This window comes from Podarcis erhardii (genome assembly GCF_964252035.2).
Source record: "Podarcis erhardii genome assembly, chromosome: 12".
Taxonomy (NCBI): Eukaryota; Metazoa; Chordata; class Lepidosauria; order Squamata; family Lacertidae; genus Podarcis; species Podarcis erhardii.
The window spans coordinates 7,342,640-7,360,308 of NC_138513.1; the positions used below are offsets into that span (position 1 = coordinate 7,342,640).

Here is a 17,669-nt window from a genome sequence, read left to right on the forward strand (position 1 = left end):
CATATTCAAGACACACCAATATAACATGTCTGCCCTGAGAAGTATTCAGGTACACTCCAGGCAAAAAATGTTCCTCTATAACCAAACTTTTGGCTGATTAAACCATCGATGGCCTTCTAATGGTGTTTGTAGAAGGAGGGGGGGTATTCGTTTGCTGTTGTTGTTATGTTATGTATTTTGTGTTTCTATTTTGTATTTTTATGCTGTAAACCAGCCTATGATGTTTGTATGAAAGGCAGTATCTGAATGAATCAAATAATTAAATGGATAATAGTTTGAGCCATTGGCATTGTGAATACATACTGGTGGAATACAGGGTTTTTAAAAAGCAGATACCCCTTTAAAACCCAAAATTAACACAAAGCATGCTTTGCCCCTTCCTTACATACTATATATGAGTGGTGGTTTCTCCATGAGAGTCAGCCATTCATTCCATAACCAACAGGACAATCCAATGTAACTTTCCAACTAAGTGACACTTGGATGTCCCTGAAAGGTACCTAAGTGTAAATATTTTTATTGAAGCGTTTTCTGAACATACAAATAACAAATTTCAACATAAGACAGAATCATAGTACTTTTGTTGTTCACTGTGAAATCCAGTAGATTAAGCCATAGGTCTTCATGGGTTGATGGGGGTAATTATGGTATGACTACACCTGTTAACATACGAAATAACTAAAAACAAAAAAAGGTGTCAGAGCCATCTGTTTTTACATTCCTGTTAATTTTTCAGCTAAATCAATTTGCCAAATGTTTGTGTGCCACCTCGATAATGTTAACCTGAGACCAGTTTTCAAGTGCTCGCTTATCAGCTAATGAGCCGCCACCATCAAAAATCTACTTAAGTCCTTGTAAGGAACATCAGCATTTTTTATTATAAAATAGGAGCAATGATGCTAGTTGAGGCATACTCTGAAGCTTGCAACGTACTATGTTACTAGTCTCTTCAAATGGTGTTTGCTGGAACTGATATATTATGGTGTGGTTCCACCACATATATTCCTGAAAGTAATCTATTTATTTCAGCTGCCTTGTCAAACTTGTGCTGCCAAAACTGGTACCTCCCTAACACTGGGTTTCTCCAGTTTTCAACAAGATTGCCTGGTAAGCACAACTTAAAAGGTAAAGGGACCCCTGACCATTAGGTCCAGTCGTGACCGACTCTGGGGTTGCGGCGCTCATCTTGCTTTCAGGTCGAGGGAGCCGGCGTACAGCTTCCGGGTGATGAGGCCAGCATGACTAAGCCGCTTCTGGCGAACCAGAGCAGAGCATGGAAACGCCGTTAACCTTCCCGCTGGAGCGTTACCTATTTATCTGCTTGCACTTTGACGTGCTTTCGAACTGCTACGTTGGCAGGAGCAGGGACCGAGCAACGGGAGCTCACTCCGTCGCAGGGATTTGAACCGTCGACCTTCTGATCGGTAAGTCCTAGGCTCTGTGGTTTAACCCAGAGTGCCACCCGCGTCCCACAAGCACAACTTAGCTGGTCCATTTTACACTTCAGGCAAAACAGGGCCTGCAGTGGAGACATTCCGTATGGACTGCTGTTAGCTCACAGGGGAAACGGGACAACTCCTGGCCGCATGGCATTCTTTTGGGGGTGTTTATGGACTCAGGAGAATACATATGGAATTTATTAAAAAAGGGGGAAAATGTCTAACAACTCCCCCACTTCAGACTAAAAGCATCCCTGTTCAGTGTCGGATGCAGACCTTGGTTTGTGCCTGCCAGCAATGAACTCTCAAACAGCAGCAGTTCTCAGCCCTTGAGTGTTTATTCTACTTGCTCAGCCCTGGTTCTGCTAAGTTCTTACGCTGATGATTCCTAGCTACTTGTATGTCAGTTTAGAAAAATATAAAGGAACAGGCCCCGACTCTTTCCTCAGGGTCTTTAGGTTTCTTGTGCTTCCTTCTCTTCTCTCCATTTATAGCAAGCTCAGATAGACTCCAGGCTGTCAGCTGCTAGGCTGAACAGACTGGACGCTGGACCAAATGCAAGCCAGCAAGAAAGACTTGAGGCCAACACCCCTCGCTCATTTTTGCCCTGCAGCAAACAATCTTTAAATGGCCCCCTCTTGTTACTATAACTCATCTAAGGTTGCATACCTGCACACCGTACATTTAAAGCACAGTCTCTCCCATCACCCCAAGAACCCTGGGTAATGTTGTTTGTTAAATGTGCTGGGGATTTTAGCATTATTATGGGTAAACTACAGTTCCCACGATCCTTTGCAGTGTTCTAAATATTTGGTGTGGACTCAGCCATACATAGCCTCGAGGCTCACTTTCTTTTTAATTGGAGGAAATACTAAAGTCAAAGGAACACCAGGACTGAATAAGAAGAGAACAATCAGAAAGAAAGTTTAGCCTTGGCAGTAGCTGTGATAGGATATATTCCTTAAGTTTATCTGATGCCAAAGCCTGATTAATTATTCACTTAATCCATAGCCATGATTGTGTTTAAACATTAATTTCAGTCCCCAGGTGTGAGAACCATGCAGACCGGCTGCCAAAGATCCCAGAATGATCAGATTTGGAGACATCTTGAAGGTGATCGGAGAATTCGGCAGGTTTCAGAAATGGTTGGTGGTGCTGAACTGCATCCCCAATTTCCTAATTCCCTTTCACGTGTTTGGACAAGTCTTCATTGTCATGGACGTGCCTCACTACTGCAACACGAACTGGATCCTGAATATTACCCAAAACCTGACCCAAGAGCAGCAGCTGAACTTGACCATTCCCAGGAAGCCAGATGGCTCTTTTGAGGAATGCTCCATGTTTACACCTGTGGAAGGCGATATCGATTCAATCATAAAAGATGGAAGAAATTCCACAGAAGCCTGCCGAGATGGTTGGGTCTACCCCACAGATCCAAAGCCGTCGTTGCTGACAGAGGTATTTTACAGCCCTTGTTAAATAATTTGGTTCTTTCTCTTCTGAAGGGTGTGTGCATGCGCGCACATCAATTGATAACCACACTAGACAACTCTATAGTGATTTCCTTGGTGCTGTCCCTACGACTAAAAACCTGGTTAGGGGAACGGACAGGTCAGGGAATGCTTTTTTAAAAAAAAGCCAGTGAAGTCGGGTTTAAAAAGAAGAGACCATTACAATTTAAGGATTATGAAATTTATATCAATTCTCTATGTAAGGCGCAACTGATGGTACTTTCACTATGGTTAATTTTGTCCTTTTTTGTTGTGTGTTTAACAAACAAACAAACAAACAAACAAACAAACAAACAAACGGATGGATGGATGGAAAAAAGCCAGTGATCCTATGATAAAGTACCAAAATGTGGATAGATTAGTGGCATTTCTCTTCTTTTAATCCAGATGTTACATATCTTGGGAATAGTTATCCCGAGGCTCTTTGATGTTGAAGCTTTGTGGATGATGTGCTTATTTAATTCCTATTCTTACTTTCCTAATCTGATTTCTGCAAGTATGAAACTCCAATGTCTGGGAGATAATAAATTATTATTATGATTATTATTAACAACCAGATTTTGAACCAGGGAGACAATTCAAGCAGAGAGAGAGAGAGAGAGAGGAAAAGACGTCACATAGTCATTCCAGAACTTGACAGCAATGGATGTCAATAGTCCATGTTTCTTAAAGACAATTGCTTGTTAATTGTCTAGGTCTCAGTTGATAACTTTTTAAAAAATTAATGGCTTCAGCCTGCATTCCTCAAGTATACTTTGTAGTTGTAGGAATTTTCCCTGCTTCCGGTTTCCCTGGTTTCCATTTTGTGAGGGAAACTCAGCATTAATGAGGTAAAAAAATAACAAGGCGCGAACATTTAAACCGCTGTGTGATCTTTTTTGGTTAGGATAGTTTTTATACTATGGTAATAAGGATTACCTTTAATAAGGAGATTATGCCAGATCGCAAATTTTAGGCCTTGTAGGTCATGAGGAAGTCCTCTAACCATTTTGACACCTCCATGAGGTAACGAGAAAGTTTTATTAATTTTTCTCTAATTCCCACGTGAGATAATTTTGGAATATTAGAGGCAGAAATGTCCCGTTTTCAAAGGCTCTCCTAAAAGCTACTAGCAAATGTTAATCTGTTTGTTTATGAAGATAATTCCACGTCACTTTTCATTTTTCCCCTCCCCCCGCAGCATTTATTTATTTATTAAAGTTCTTATGTTACATTGGTAAACATTATCATATTACATCACAAGGCTTATTATACGATAAATTTCAACATGTATACAAAGCTATATACTAAAAGGGAAAAAAAAGAAAAAAGGGACAAAAAACTATTCCAAAATCATATATGTACCAACACTTTGGACTTCCTGTCTATCCCGTTGTATATTCCTTTTTTACAAATGAATGTGGATTAAAAAGGCTACAGTATATTTCTTTACATTTTATCTAATACATTCCTATATCAATATGTATCCTTGGTCTTATTTCTCAACTCAGTCTCTCTCCAGCGTCAATCGAATGCTTGCATAAATAGTGAATCTTTACTGTATTTTTGAACATATATCTTATATCTATCCCACTTTTCCATAAATTTTTGTTTTGAGTTGCCTCTCAGGCTATTTGTCAACTGTGCCGTTTCAGCAAATTCTTGTAGCTTGTTATGCCAATCCGTTATTGTCCATGTCACTTTTCAAGTGAGCCTTGCAAGGCAGTTTACATAGGAATATGCATACGTTAGCACTCTGTTAAAAAACAGCAAAAAATTGGGAGACTTTTTAAAAACTAGAAATCGCCTTCCCTCAGGGAAGATGATGTTTCAGTAGTCAGATTTGGTGGCAGAGAGATCACCTGAGCTGGAACAAGATGGCGGCTCTTCTGTCTCTCCTCTCCACAGGGGACAATTCTTTTTGAGCATTCTGGAATTTTCCCCAAAGAGGGGATTATTATTATTATTATTATTATTATTATTATTATTATTATTATCTTGCCCTACTTCCCAAAGGAGCCCAGGATGGCGAATAACAAATCAATATTTTTTTTAAAAAGGGGAAAAAACCACACACACACCAAATACTCTCAAAGTTGCGAAAAACAATGTCTTTCCAACCACCGAATGCCTGGAGCTAACAGGAATGTTTTAAAATTCTGCCTCATGGAAGAAATTCCAAGATTATTTGGTTAAATATGTTAAGATAAATTAAATAGAACTACTTGCGAGTATCAGATTGGCCTAGGATATAAATATGCGATGTTGTAGAATACTATGGATATAAGTCAAAATGAAAAGAAAGAAGGAGGTTAATGGACTAAGTAAATTTTATGTGAAAGTAGTCTTGGAAAACTGCTACAATGATTTATATGGAAACTCAGCCAGGGGGATTCGAGGAAGTCACCCAAGAATGATAACAAAAGTGGAATTTCTACAGTTAGGATATATGTTTGTTTGTTTGTTAATGTCTTATTTTTATGTTTGTGGGTATGTCTGTTATAAATTTGGAAAACTAATATTTTTTTAAAAAAAATAATAATAATAATTCTGCCTCAGCACTAATAATGAGGGTGAGGAGATTCACCTCACCAGGGAAGGTATTCTTGTAAGTGAGGGGACTTGACCAAAGTGGGGTAAAATTTGAGTCCACCTTTCAGCATAAGGCCCAGGGCGAGTTACAGCAATAAAATGGTATACATTATGAAAGCAGGTGAAACAGTTAATTTTTTAAAAAAGAGCAGGCTAATACTATTCAAACAAAACCAGAAACAGTGTAGATTTGTGATATACTGTACACAATGCAGTGTCAAGTAGAGGGAAGTACAAGGATTTTTCTTCTTTTCCTTTAGTTCAACTTGGTCTGTGACCGAAATAACTTAAAAGACATCTCTCAATCTATTTACATGGCGGGTGGCCTTGTGGGAGCCCTGGTCCTTGGCCCGCTGAGCGACTTGTAAGTATAACTTTGAGATGTCGTGGAGAAGCTGAGAGAAAATGGCCACTCCATTTTCAGGAGGTGAAGGGGAGAGGCTTTTCTGCAATCCTCATCGGAAGCCCTTCTTCCTCTGCCTCCTTCATTGAGAAGCCCAGAGGGTGGCAACACGAGAACGGGGCCTTTTCTGTGGTGGCCCCCTGTTTGTGGAAAGCGCTCCCCAGGGAGGCTCACCTGGTGCCTTCATTATATATTTTTAGGCGCAAGGAGAAAACAGGCCGTTGGGAAGGGGGCGTGTGGGTCATGGTTTTGATGTTTTGTTTTTAATCATTTACTTGTTTTTTATCTTGTATTTTATGCTGTGAGCCGCCCTGAGATCTTACGATATAAATCACCATCATCCCCACAATAACTCTGGGCTTATCCTCACTTCCTCTTGTCCCCCTGCTTTCCTCCCCCTGCTCTTTGTAGCACTCAGTTGGAGCAAACGGCAATTTGGGTTTCCCCTGAAGCACCATTTGTTCCAATCTGTGACTAAAGAGCAGTTTTTTCCTTGGAAAGGAGCAGGGCAAGGGGGAAACCACTCAGACCTGTGGTTTCTAGGCATGGTATAGGCAGAAGTCAGGATAAGCCCTCTGTGAGGTAGGCTCCCTTTTGCAGATTGACCCATCTTGTATTGCATTTCCCTCCTCCAGCACTGGAAGTCACATGATGATCCTGCTCAGCCTCCTCCTCATGGGCTCCTTTGGTGTTGGGGCAGGATTTTCTCCAAATTTCTACGTCTACATCGCCCTGAGATTCATCGTGGGCGCCGCTTTTGCTGGGATCAGCATCAGCATGTCAGCTTTAAGTGAGACACTTCCGCTTCTCTGGGGAGGTTTGGGCCTTGCTATCAAAAGAACCACACTCCATCTTTGGTATCTTCCAGATGTTTTGCACTAAACACAGTTTTGCTGGCTGGGGGGCAGTGCAAGTTATAGCCCAAAACATCTGGTTGAGGGCACTGCCTTACTCTATCCAACCTGCACAACTTGCTTTTTATGAATATATTGCCCTCCCGAAATACAGTGGATGCTCAGGTTGCAAACGTGATCTGTGCTGGAGGCATGTTCGCAACCTGCAGCGCTGCGCCTGCGCAGGTCGCAATTCGGCGCCTCTGTGCATGCGCAAAGCGCGATTTAGTGGTTCTGCGCTTGTGCGAGTGCCAAAACCCGGAAGTAACCTGTTCCGGTATTTCCGGTTTCGGCGCGGTGCACAACCTGAAAACACGCAACCTGCAGCATCTGTAACCCGAGATATGACTGTAGATATATTTTCTCTCAAGGTAACATTTGCTTAAAGGTGAAGGTTGAGGTACAGTGCCGGATTTATGTATAAGGTAAACAAGCTATAGCTTAGGGCGCCACTCTCTTGGGAGCCCCCAAAAAATTTAAAGGAAAAAAACCTGGATGTACAGTTCCAAAATATAAGATAAAAAACAAATAAAATAAAACCTACATACAGCAACAGTGTTTTGTGTTGTGTAGGCTCCTATGATGTAAGTCATGGGCCCCGCCTGCTAGCCTGCTCCCTAAAATATCACTGGTTTGCTCATTTCTATATATAGGGTGCCTACATTCTGCATGTGCAAATGGTTAGGTTCATAAATTACCATTTAGCATATATTCAACACAAAAAACAGCTACAATTTGTTGTTGACAAAGGACAGCTGGACATATAAAGGGCCCCATTATCTTCAGTAGCTTAGGGCCTCCTCAAACCTAAATCTGGCCCTGTTGAGGTCAGTGGCGTAGCGTGGGTTGTCAGCACCCGGGGCAAGGCAAGTAATTTGTGCCCCCTAACCCCTAACCTGCCGCCGCTGCCAGCTTCTTCTTGCTGCTTCCTGGTCTGGTCTGGTGTGGTTCTCTCCCACGCTCAGCGCTGCGCTGGGCGGCCGCTGCACTGTCCCTCCCCCAGAAAGTCCCTCGCTCTCTCTCCGCACCGCACGCCTGGCACCCACCCCCTTCACAGTGGGCGGCGACCCGGCAGCTCGGATCGGATTCGCACAGCCAACACTGCAGTGAGAGAGAGAGAGAGTGAGCCAGGTAGGTGCAGAGAGCTGCGAGTGCGAGCGCACGCCCCCAGATGTTGCGCCCGGTGCGGCCGGCCCCCCTGCACCCCCCACGCTACGCCACTGGTTGAGGTACAGTGTCATTGTTCTGTACAGAAGCATTCCAACCATGAAATGAGATGCAGAGACGGCCCACTTTAGGAGCCAATTTGCAAGGGGTCTGAGGTAGGGTAAAGACTGTTTGGGGGACAGATGGAGCCTAGTGTGTCTGGTGGGTGGAAGGCACAACACCTGCCTAGTTAAGGCACGTCAGGTGAACTCTGAGGGACATGATTTGTGTGTTTGTGTAAATGTGTGTCTCAAACTGGGGGCCCAATCCAAATAATCAGTAATTGCTGCAAGCGTTCCAGCCTCCTCCTTGACATCATCACATTAACCCACCGTTATTTAATAATAATAATAATAATAATAATAATAATAATAATAATAATAATAATAATTTATTTATTTATACCCCGCCCATTTGGCGGGGTTTCCCCAGCCACTCTGGGTGGCTTCCAACAAAACACTAAAATACAATAACCTAATAATAAAGCCGGGTGGTTAAATGATTTTATTTCTTTTAATGTGAGTGGTTGACAATGGCAAGGTCTTTTCCCGATACTGATTGTAACTTGAACCCTTTTAGCTTCGGAGTGGGTTGGGCCTTCCTATCGCCCGCTTGCGATGATCATCAGCTACTGCTTCCAAGGCATTGGGCAGATGGCCTTGGCTGGCTTGGCATACTCGGTCCGTGACTGGAGGAACTACCAGTTTGCTGGCTCTGCTCCAGCATTCGCCCTCTTTTTTTATATATGGTGAGTGTGCAGAAGAACCAGAAATGAGCATAATGGGGCTGTGTGTAAAACAATACAGCATACTGTATATCATTAAGAGTAACAGTAACATAGGCTCATAACCACCCTGTGTTTTAAGATCTGTCATATTTTTTTTTTATGATATTTTATTAAATTTTATCAAAGAAAAAGGTTACATAAAGAAAGACACAAAATATATAGGCATACAAGAAACATCAGAATACAATAAAAACAAGCAGTTAACATATAAGAAAAAAAAGGAAAAAAGAAAAAATTAAAACACTAAAAAAGAATTCAAAAAGTTAAAAAAGAAAATCCCTCTCTTTAATTTCTTACCATCCATAAACCTGTTTTCTTGACTTCCTCACACACCCCTTTCTTGTATTCCAATTTGAAATTAATTAGCAAATTCCTTCTTATTAATTTTATCCTTGATTATCTTTCTTCACATATTGTTTGTTCCTGATTTTTATCTAATATATCCCTTCTTTCATATTCTTATTTAAGATCTGTCATATTTTATGATCTGCCAGGGACCAAGATAAAGCTCTATTTAGCTTGGGACAAAAATACTTGAAGGAGTACCTCTCACCCAAGCTGCCCCTGAGTTAAGATCTGAGAGAAAAGATATGAATGCCTGTGGACCCACTAGTGTGGGTGACCAACAAAACAATTGGCTGGATGCTTATATTCAAAACATGGGGCTTTGTACACTCTCCTGCAGGGAGAGAGCAGCAGCAGCAGCAGAGACTGAACTCGCATTAGGAATATAGATTGTTATGCCATTTTTTATGCCTTTCAGCTGTACACAACAGTTGACCTCTTCCTACCCCTCTTGCAATGAGCAGATCACACACTGTTAAGTAAGTTTTAAAATATTTACTTACAGATTCAAGGTCTCAGTCGTGCGTTGTTCCATGCAGCAGCAAGGATAATACAGGCAAAATGCTCTTAGGTAGAAAATACAGAATATACCTCCAAACACATGCTGTAAGATTGGGAGCAAGCTTCCACACATATCCTCCTTCATTGGTTATATGATGCAGAGGCATCACTTCCTCTTTGGACTGAGACCTGAGTCTGTCTAGGAATACAACTCTATGGTCCTTAACCCCTTCATGTACTAACTAGCAGTTAGGGTTGACTGCAATCTCCCACAGGTTTATTGCGGGAATGCCTTTTGCTTGTACTGCAACTGAATGAGAACTGTTGTGCCCAGGAGACTAGTTCATTAGGGCGAATGGGGCACATCCCCAGCTATCTCAATCTGCCCTCAGATGGCTCCCACCTAAGGCCTTTTTACTTACAAAAAGACACTGCCTGCCAGCTTCTTAGTCTCAGCGTTATCCTTTGTATAACTCAGCAGGGAGGAGAATGAGGATACAGGGCTCACCCAGATTTGCCCTTGCCCTGCTGTTTCCCCCCTGGGAAACTCTATTTTTTACCACTGAATCAAAGCAAACATCAAGGGACTTTTCTCCTGATTGACATTTGTTCCGATTTATTCCTAAAGAGCGGATTTTCCATGGGGAAATAGCGGGACAAGGGCAAAGCTGCCTGGAAGGCATGGGACAAACAGGAAGCAGCAGACAAGCAGAAGTGTGGAGAAGCCCACAACTAGAATTAGTTGGCCCTGCCCTGCCATTGGCTCTTGCTCCGCCTACTGTTGGTTTCATTGACTCCCACCCATGCTTCACAAACTCTTGTCTTTTTCAGGGTTCTTCCCAAGTCTGCGCGATGGCTTCTGACAAAAGGGAAGGTCGAGGAAGCCAAAAAGGTGCTTCGAAAGGCTGCTTCCGTTAACAAACGAACCGTCTCAGAAGAACTACTTAACCAGGTAGCAAAGCCTGGGATTTCTTTTGCTCCTTTTCTGGAAATGTCTGGGGAGGATATTGAGGGAAAGCGGCATAGAAACGCAATAAAGGTAAAGGGGTAAAGGGACCCCTGACCATTATGTCCAGTCGTGGCTGACTCTGGGGTTGCGGCGCTCATCTCGCTTTATTGGCCGAGGGAGCCGGTGTACGGCTTCCGGGTCATGTGGACAGCATGACTAAGCCGCTTCTGGCGAACCAGAGCAGCGCACGGAAACACTGTTTACCTTCCCACCAGAGCAGTACCTATTTATCTACTTGCACTTTGACATACTTTTGAACTGCTAGGTTGGCAGGAGGAGGGACCGAGCAACGGGAGCTCACCCCGTCATGGGAATTCGAACCGCCGACCTTCTGATCGGCAAGTCCTAGGCTCTGTGGTTTAATCCACAGCGCCACCCACGTCCCCAGAAATACAATAGATCATATCAATCCAATACTCTAGTCTCTCATGCTGCATTAGATTTTTTTTTTTAATCTGTTGCATATCCACCTCAAGCATTCCTTATTAAGCTGTTAGCCTGTCCCTCCAAACTCATTTTGTTTTATTTACAACAAAATGTATATCCATTCCCTCCCTTCCTCCAAGGAGGTAAGGAGGACAGCTTACACCGTGTGTGAAACATTCTCCAGATGTTGTGCAACTGCAGCTCCCATCACCCTCAGTGAGCATAACCAAGGCTGGGGAATCCCATGAGTTACAGTTCAAAAACACCTGGAGGACCACAGCTCCCCTACATTTGGCTTACATCGTTCCCCATTCCCTGCTTTAGCCTCCTTATAGGCCTGTGAGATTTGGGCAGGGGGAGAGATGAGTCGAAGTACACCCAGTGAGTTTTGTGGCTGAGTGGAATCTCTCCAGTCTTAGTTCAACTTGCTAACCCACCTGGCACCCTGGCTGTTTTGAACTAAAACTCACATCAGGCCAAGCCAGCACAGCTGCCCTGGCAGATGGGTCTGATGGGAGTTGTAGCTCAAAGCCACTGGAGGGCACCAGGTTGGGGAAAACTGTCCTTTGATGTTCTGTGTCTCTCTTGTCTTGCACATTTTGAAGCTGGCTCCAGAAGAGAAGGTGAAATCTGGGAATATTCTGGATCTTTGCAAGAATCCGCGTCTAAGGATTTTGACTTTAATCATGGTCGTAGTCTGGTAAGAATTCTGAAATACATTAATTCAGCAACCGATATATAATATGCAAGTGGCTTCAGTTTTGTGTGTGTTGTTTAAACTTCCTTGTTATTGTTTCTTCATGTATAAAATGAGCACAACCAGCAACTTACGGCTAAACCTTTGTATGGTCTGTATGGTCCAAGGCAGGACTTTTCTCTTACCCTTGGTTGCTACACTGAGAATTAATTTTTATTAATTAAAATATTTTAATGTCACACTTCCAGGGTGGCTGACAATGAAAGCATAGCACACACGCTGCAAATATCAAGAATTGTCAAATAAACAAAAGAGCGGTAAGCAGCAAGGAAAACACAAAAATCAGTGGGATGGGTGGAATGAAAACCATACCCATTTGTCAAACAAAGGTCTTTGCCAGGTGCCAAAATGACATCAGAGTTGCTGATGTGCAGGCCTGCTTCTGGAGCGTGTGTTCTGCAAATACGATGCCTCTGATGTGATCCTTTTTCAAGTCACCATCTTTGGATGCTGGTGGTCCAGGAAGAAGCACCTTGGCAAATGACTGCAAGGTTCAGGCAGGGCTGTCTGACAGAATGCAGCCATTGAGATCTACATCTAGGTACAGTGGTGCCTCGCAAGATGAAATTAATCCGTTCCGTGAGGCTCTTCGTATAGCGGTTTTTTCGTCTTGCGAAACAAGCCCATTGACAGCTTAGCGGATTAGCGCTATTAGCGGTTTAGCGGCTTTTAGTGGATCAGCTGATAAGCGGCTTAGCGGCTTAGGAAAAGCGGGGGGGGGGGGGAGGGAAAAACCCGCAAGAACTCGCAAGACATTTCGTCTTGCGATGCAAGCCCATAGGGAAATTTGTTTTGCGAAGCGCCTCCAAAACGGAAAACCCTTTCGTCTAGCGGGTTTTCCGTCTTGCGAGGCGTTCGTCTTGCGGGGCACCACTGTAGCTGCACACACAGCTACCGGTCAAATAGAACAAAGGAATGTTTGGGGCAATGCGCAAAATGCTTTTGCTGTGCCCCAGATGGATAGTTTTTAGGCTGTTTTTATCCGTCTTCATGGCACACATTGACACCACCTGTTTTGCTGTTGTTTCGCTATAGTTTCCAAGAGGCAGCTGTGTTAGTCCGAGGCAGCAAAAAAGAGAAGAGTTGGTTTCTTCAGAGACTTCAAATGCTGCCTATAAAGTTTCACAGCCATGCGGACTAGGATTTAAAATGATGATTTTGAGGAAGCTGAATTCTGCGTCCAGTTCTATGGCATTGTAGAACTGCATCACATGCAGCACCCTGGTTCTAACCTGCACTGACGTTTAGTGGTGGGCTTGTGTGAGCCAGGAATTAAAATGAACAATAGCAGTAAATGCAGAATGAACAGTAATTTCTTGCTTGGTTCTCAGGTTTGCAGACAGTCTTGTGTATTATGGAGTGAGCCACCAGGTTGGGGATTTTGGCTTGGACATCTACATGACCCAGCTTGTGTTTGGAGCTGTGGAAATACCATCTCGAGCCTCCTGTATCTTCCTCCTCCAGTGGATGGGGAGGAAGAAATGCCAGGCTGCTTGGCTTTTCCTAGGTGGAGTCATGTGCTTGATCATCCCTGCTATTCCAACAGGTAAAAAAGCCACTAGAGGGAGAAAACCTGGAAGGCAAGCTGCAAGGGTAACCTGCAGCCCTGCAGATGTTTCTGGATTTCAACTCCTATCATCCCTGAGCATTGGCCATCTTGGCTGGGGGATGATGGGACTTGAAGTTCAAGATCTGGCGGGCCACAGGTTCCCCATCCCTTATGTAAGAAGTGACCCACAGACCCCTGGCTATACAGAGCTGCTTCAGAAAGACACAGATGTGCCTGTATATTCTCAGAACTTGTCTTGTGTTTGTGCAGAGTGTTCCCCTTTTGTCTCTTTCTTCATAGAGAGGACACAACAGGCAAGCACTGCTGGAGTTAAAGGGAGCTATAAGGCCTCGGCCCTGGGTCTTTTGCACTGGGGACCTGATCTACTGCCCCTTGCTTCTTTTTTGTACCATTTTTTAATAATAAGGGGAAAAAACCCTGTTCTTTTCCCCGTTTCTGTCCTCTCACTTCCTCCTTTCCACTGAGATCCTCAAGCGACTAAGTTCTGAAAAACGAACAGGCCACAGGTTTGTATAATTACATCTGCCAGTATATAGGTATGCTTGCAAATCTAGAAGCAGTTACTAAAATTTAAATAGAAACCCATGCCCTCCAACATTTCTCCAATGAAAATAGGAACACCCAGTGCCTTTTTTTTCCCTTTAAAAAAATGTTCAGGGGTACTCTCATTTTCCTACTCATATTGAAATACTGCCCCTCAATGAGGCCAAAGTTAGATTCACAAAATATTTAGAGGTATGCGTCCCCCTGCGTCCCCCGAGAAGAAAAGAACTGGGAACATGTGTGGAAAAAGCATGACATTCCGGGATCAAAACAGAAACTGCTATGGCTTCTGTAAATCCGGGGCTGTCCCTGGAAAATAGGGACATTTGGAGGGTCTGGAAATCTTAACAGGGGAAGACTGTGAGAAAGTGGCCTGAAATGTGGACTATATACAGAAATAAAAATAAATAAAAGTAAATGATGGTTTAGCATTATGTGGTGACACAGCAATCTCTAGCCCAGTACTAGCGACTGATGGCATCTCTCCAGGTCACAGAAGAGGTTCTTCTGCATCACTTCCTATACCACTAGATTCTCCAAAATGGAGAATTTGAACCTGAGAGCTTCTGCAAGCAAAGCAAGTGCTCTAATACTGCCAGCCTTCTCCCCAAATGGGCCCCAGAAACCATTCTAGCTACCCATAGATTTGTGGTGACAATCTTTCTGTAGGACTACAGGTGACATTTCAGAACCGGATTAGACATTTTGCTAGGCCTGTGGTCTTTCAACAATGCCTTACCCTGTTTTTTTGTGGTCTAGTTTCTAACCTCACTGCCTGTCTTTGCCCAGACTTCCCTGTGATTGTGACGGTCCTGGCTGTTATTGGCAAGTCTGCGTTGGCTGCCTCCTTTTCAACCACCTATGTGTTTTCTGCTGAAATCTTTCCCACAGTTATCAGGTGAGGATCTCTTGGGTATAGGGGCTTAGAAAATGAATTTCCACTTTCAGCTTTACCTGGGCAGTTTTGTCCACAGGCACAATGACAGCAAAGGGGGCTTTAATCTGTACATTTTGCATAAGAACTACCTTTTATTCCATGTAACAAAGAATTCTAGTAGATTTGACTGCTGTTTTACTGTATATGTAGTTGTTCTTGGATGATGCCCATGGCCTTTTGGGTTGTGCAATAAAAAGTTTATGCTGAAAGTTTATGATGATGGTATCGTTTAACTGGAGGTATAAGCAAAAGATTCAAGTGCCTGAACTCTGGGGTCTTCAGGTTAGGGGCCTCAGCCCAAGGAAGGTAAACCCTTTTACCAAAATGCTTGCCCAAGAGAGCAGTTAGCAATGAAATGAATGAGCCCAATTTTAGGCATGTTCATTGATTTCAGTGAGTCTGTTCTGAGTAAAGCATAGTTGAACACCATCCAATGTACCCAGCTACATATATTCATGAAAACAACATATTTTAAATGCATTGCGTTTGGCAAAATTGATTGCAAAGATGAGTGCAATAGGCAAAATAGCATACAGTGGTACCGCGGGTTACATACGCTTCAGGTTACATACGCTTCAGGTTACAGACTCCGCTAACCCAGAAACAGTGCTTCAGGTTAAGAACTTTGCTTCAGGATGAGAAAAGAAATTGTGCTTTGGCGGCACGGCAGCAGCAGGAGGCCCCATTAGCTAAAGTGGTGCTTCAGGTTAAGAACAGTTTCAGGTTAAGAACGCACCTATGGAACAAATTAAGTACTTAACCCGAGGTACCACTGTACTTATAATGTGTGTGATAGTGCACTAAAATGACGAAATCATAAACTGCTGCAGAAATGTGGTGAACTGCATTTAAGACTGAAAACCCCCCAAGAACATTAGAGATACCAAAACCGAGATATTTGTCCCTTCCTTCCTGTTGTGTAATTGTTTACTGCATGGTGTGGCTGATTTGCTTCTGGAAACATACCCCTGGCAGGGCACATCTGTCTGCGCCTCCTCTCAGGCATCGCTCTCTGTGTTTTGCTACTTCCACCAGGCAAAGCAGTTTAGGCTTGTGCTCCATGGTTGGCAGAGTAGGGGGCATCCTTGCCCCGCTGGTTGTTCTCCTGAGCAAATACCACCCTGCTATCCCCATGGTGATACTTGGAGGCACAGCACTGTCTGCGGGAATCCTCTGCTTTTTCCTTCCTGAGACGCAGAACCAGGATCTTCAGGACGACATCGGAAACTCCCCAGCAAGCCAGAGGTGAGTTGCACGGGATTCTAGAAATATAATAAGTATATAAGTTCACATTTTGTACACTGCATGCCCTTAGGCTGCTCCATTCTGCCCCCACCCCATTGTGTTATGTCCTGGTAAAACACTGCCCCTCTTTTGGGGAGGAGTAAGTCCACCGGGGACTATGGGCTTTTCTCCAGAATATAAAGGCCTAACTACATATGACAACATAAATGATGAATGAGTTTTATGTTTTGGAAAATTTAGCACCAGGTTCCTGCCATAGTTGTTGCTGGGACTGCATCTTAAGCTTCTCTTCCCAAGCCACAATCTTTGTGAAATTTGCCCCCCAATGAAAGCAAATTAGCTTTCAGAAAATGCTAGGGTGGCTTAAGTTAGCAATAGTGTTCAGGGGTTTGGGGGTAGGAAGGATTTGGTTGCCACAGAGGGAGAAATTTCATGGAGGCAGAGGAAAAAACGCATTCGTCACTCCATGCACTCTGATCTTGATAACAATCCCCTTCTGTGTCTCATACACAACACACAAAATCTGATTGCTAATTGTGGGGTGACCAGTTTCATATAACCAACATGCTTAAGTCCAATTAATGTATGAAGGGGTTAACATCATAGAGTAAGCTGTCCTGCCAGGCTTAGCTATGCCATCCCCTCCAATGTCCTGCTGATTAAAATTGGAATGCTTATCATTTTGGTCTTGCTCCAGAGCAAAAAACGAGTGCCTTTTGTTTTTGTTTTTTTTTTGGTCCGGTGCTCTAGCACGATACTGCTAATTTGCACAAGAGCCTGGGCCCAAAAAATGGGACATTTTGGGGTCCAATCAGAAGCCAGGATGGTTTCTGCTCATCCCCCATAACCAGAGATGGATGACGGCTTGTAAGTCTCCAAGGAAGAGATGACAGTGGTGGAGATGAGGCTAGTGGGCAATAGAGGGCTACTTTATGTCATGTTTATTTATATTCCCTTTCATTAGGTCCAACAAGGCTGTCAACAGTAGCTTTGAAAATGGACCTGTGCAGACAGAAGATGGCCAACTGAAAGAAGCCGCCATCACTACACGCTTCTAGCAGAAATAACACTTGGATCCAAAGGACCTTTAGCGAAGATTTCAGGGATGAGTGAATTGGTTGTTTTGATTTCTCCCAGTTTCTCATCTCTCGAAAGTCTAGTTCTTCACATTCTCACACCAGTTTCTTCAGTCCTCGTGAAGATTTATCAGCACTTTAGTGCAAATTTCTCCTCATACGCACATTTTTGTACACACCTTTCTCTGATACAATGCATTTTGGTATGTTGTTTTCAATAATATATGCATTTCTATGCACACTTCAACATATGCATGTTTAATCTCCGCTTGGCTGGAGAGCAGCATTTCAGTATTTAGGGAATTGCGAGTTCCAAAGGACGGCATATTGTTTCAAAAAGAGCAAACTCTGCTGGTTTTTCTTTCAGTGCAGACTGAATTGCATTCCTCTGCTCATATTAGAGCACTCAGTTCAACTCTCTAAATAACCTCAGTGGTGGAGGAAAACATG

At 43.3% G+C, this 17,669-nt stretch overlaps 1 protein-coding gene across 2 annotated transcripts; it reads left to right on the forward strand.

Annotated features, from left to right (window-relative positions):
• Positions 1–564: 564 nt before the first annotated feature.
• On the forward strand, positions 565–17,466 carry LOC309325968 (solute carrier family 22 member 13-like). Of its 2 annotated transcripts, XM_081834410.1 has the most exons (11): positions 565–1,107; positions 2,480–2,897; positions 5,782–5,885; positions 6,560–6,714; positions 8,603–8,771; positions 10,488–10,608; positions 11,697–11,791; positions 13,180–13,394; positions 14,751–14,859; positions 15,934–16,143; positions 17,108–17,466. In XM_081834410.1, the coding sequence occupies exons 2-11, from the start codon at positions 2,526–2,528 to the stop codon at positions 17,199–17,201; spliced, it is 1,644 nt and encodes a 547-aa protein (XP_081690536.1). In that variant the 5' UTR covers positions 565–1,107; positions 2,480–2,525; the 3' UTR covers positions 17,202–17,466. The 2 variants fall into 2 exon arrangements, with proteins under 2 accessions (XP_081690536.1, XP_081690535.1); XM_081834409.1 differs by lacking the exon at positions 565–1,107 and having other exon boundaries at positions 1,664–2,897.
• The last annotated feature ends 203 nt before the right edge of the window (positions 17,467–17,669 follow it).

What these genes read in the sequence shown, in the direction of transcription:
- LOC309325968 (XM_081834410.1), top strand. Translation starts at nt 2,526, where the DNA reads ATGATCAGATTTGGAGACATCTTGAAGGTGATCGGAGAATTCGGCAGG. An exon ending in AGCCGTCGTTGCTGACAGAG is followed by an intron (nt 2,898 to 5,781) that starts GTATTTTACAGC and finishes CTTTTCCTTTAG; the next exon opens with TTCAACTTGGTCTGTGACCG. An exon ending in CTTGGCCCGCTGAGCGACTT is followed by an intron (nt 5,886 to 6,559) that starts GTAAGTATAACT and finishes TCCCTCCTCCAG; the next exon opens with CACTGGAAGTCACATGATGA.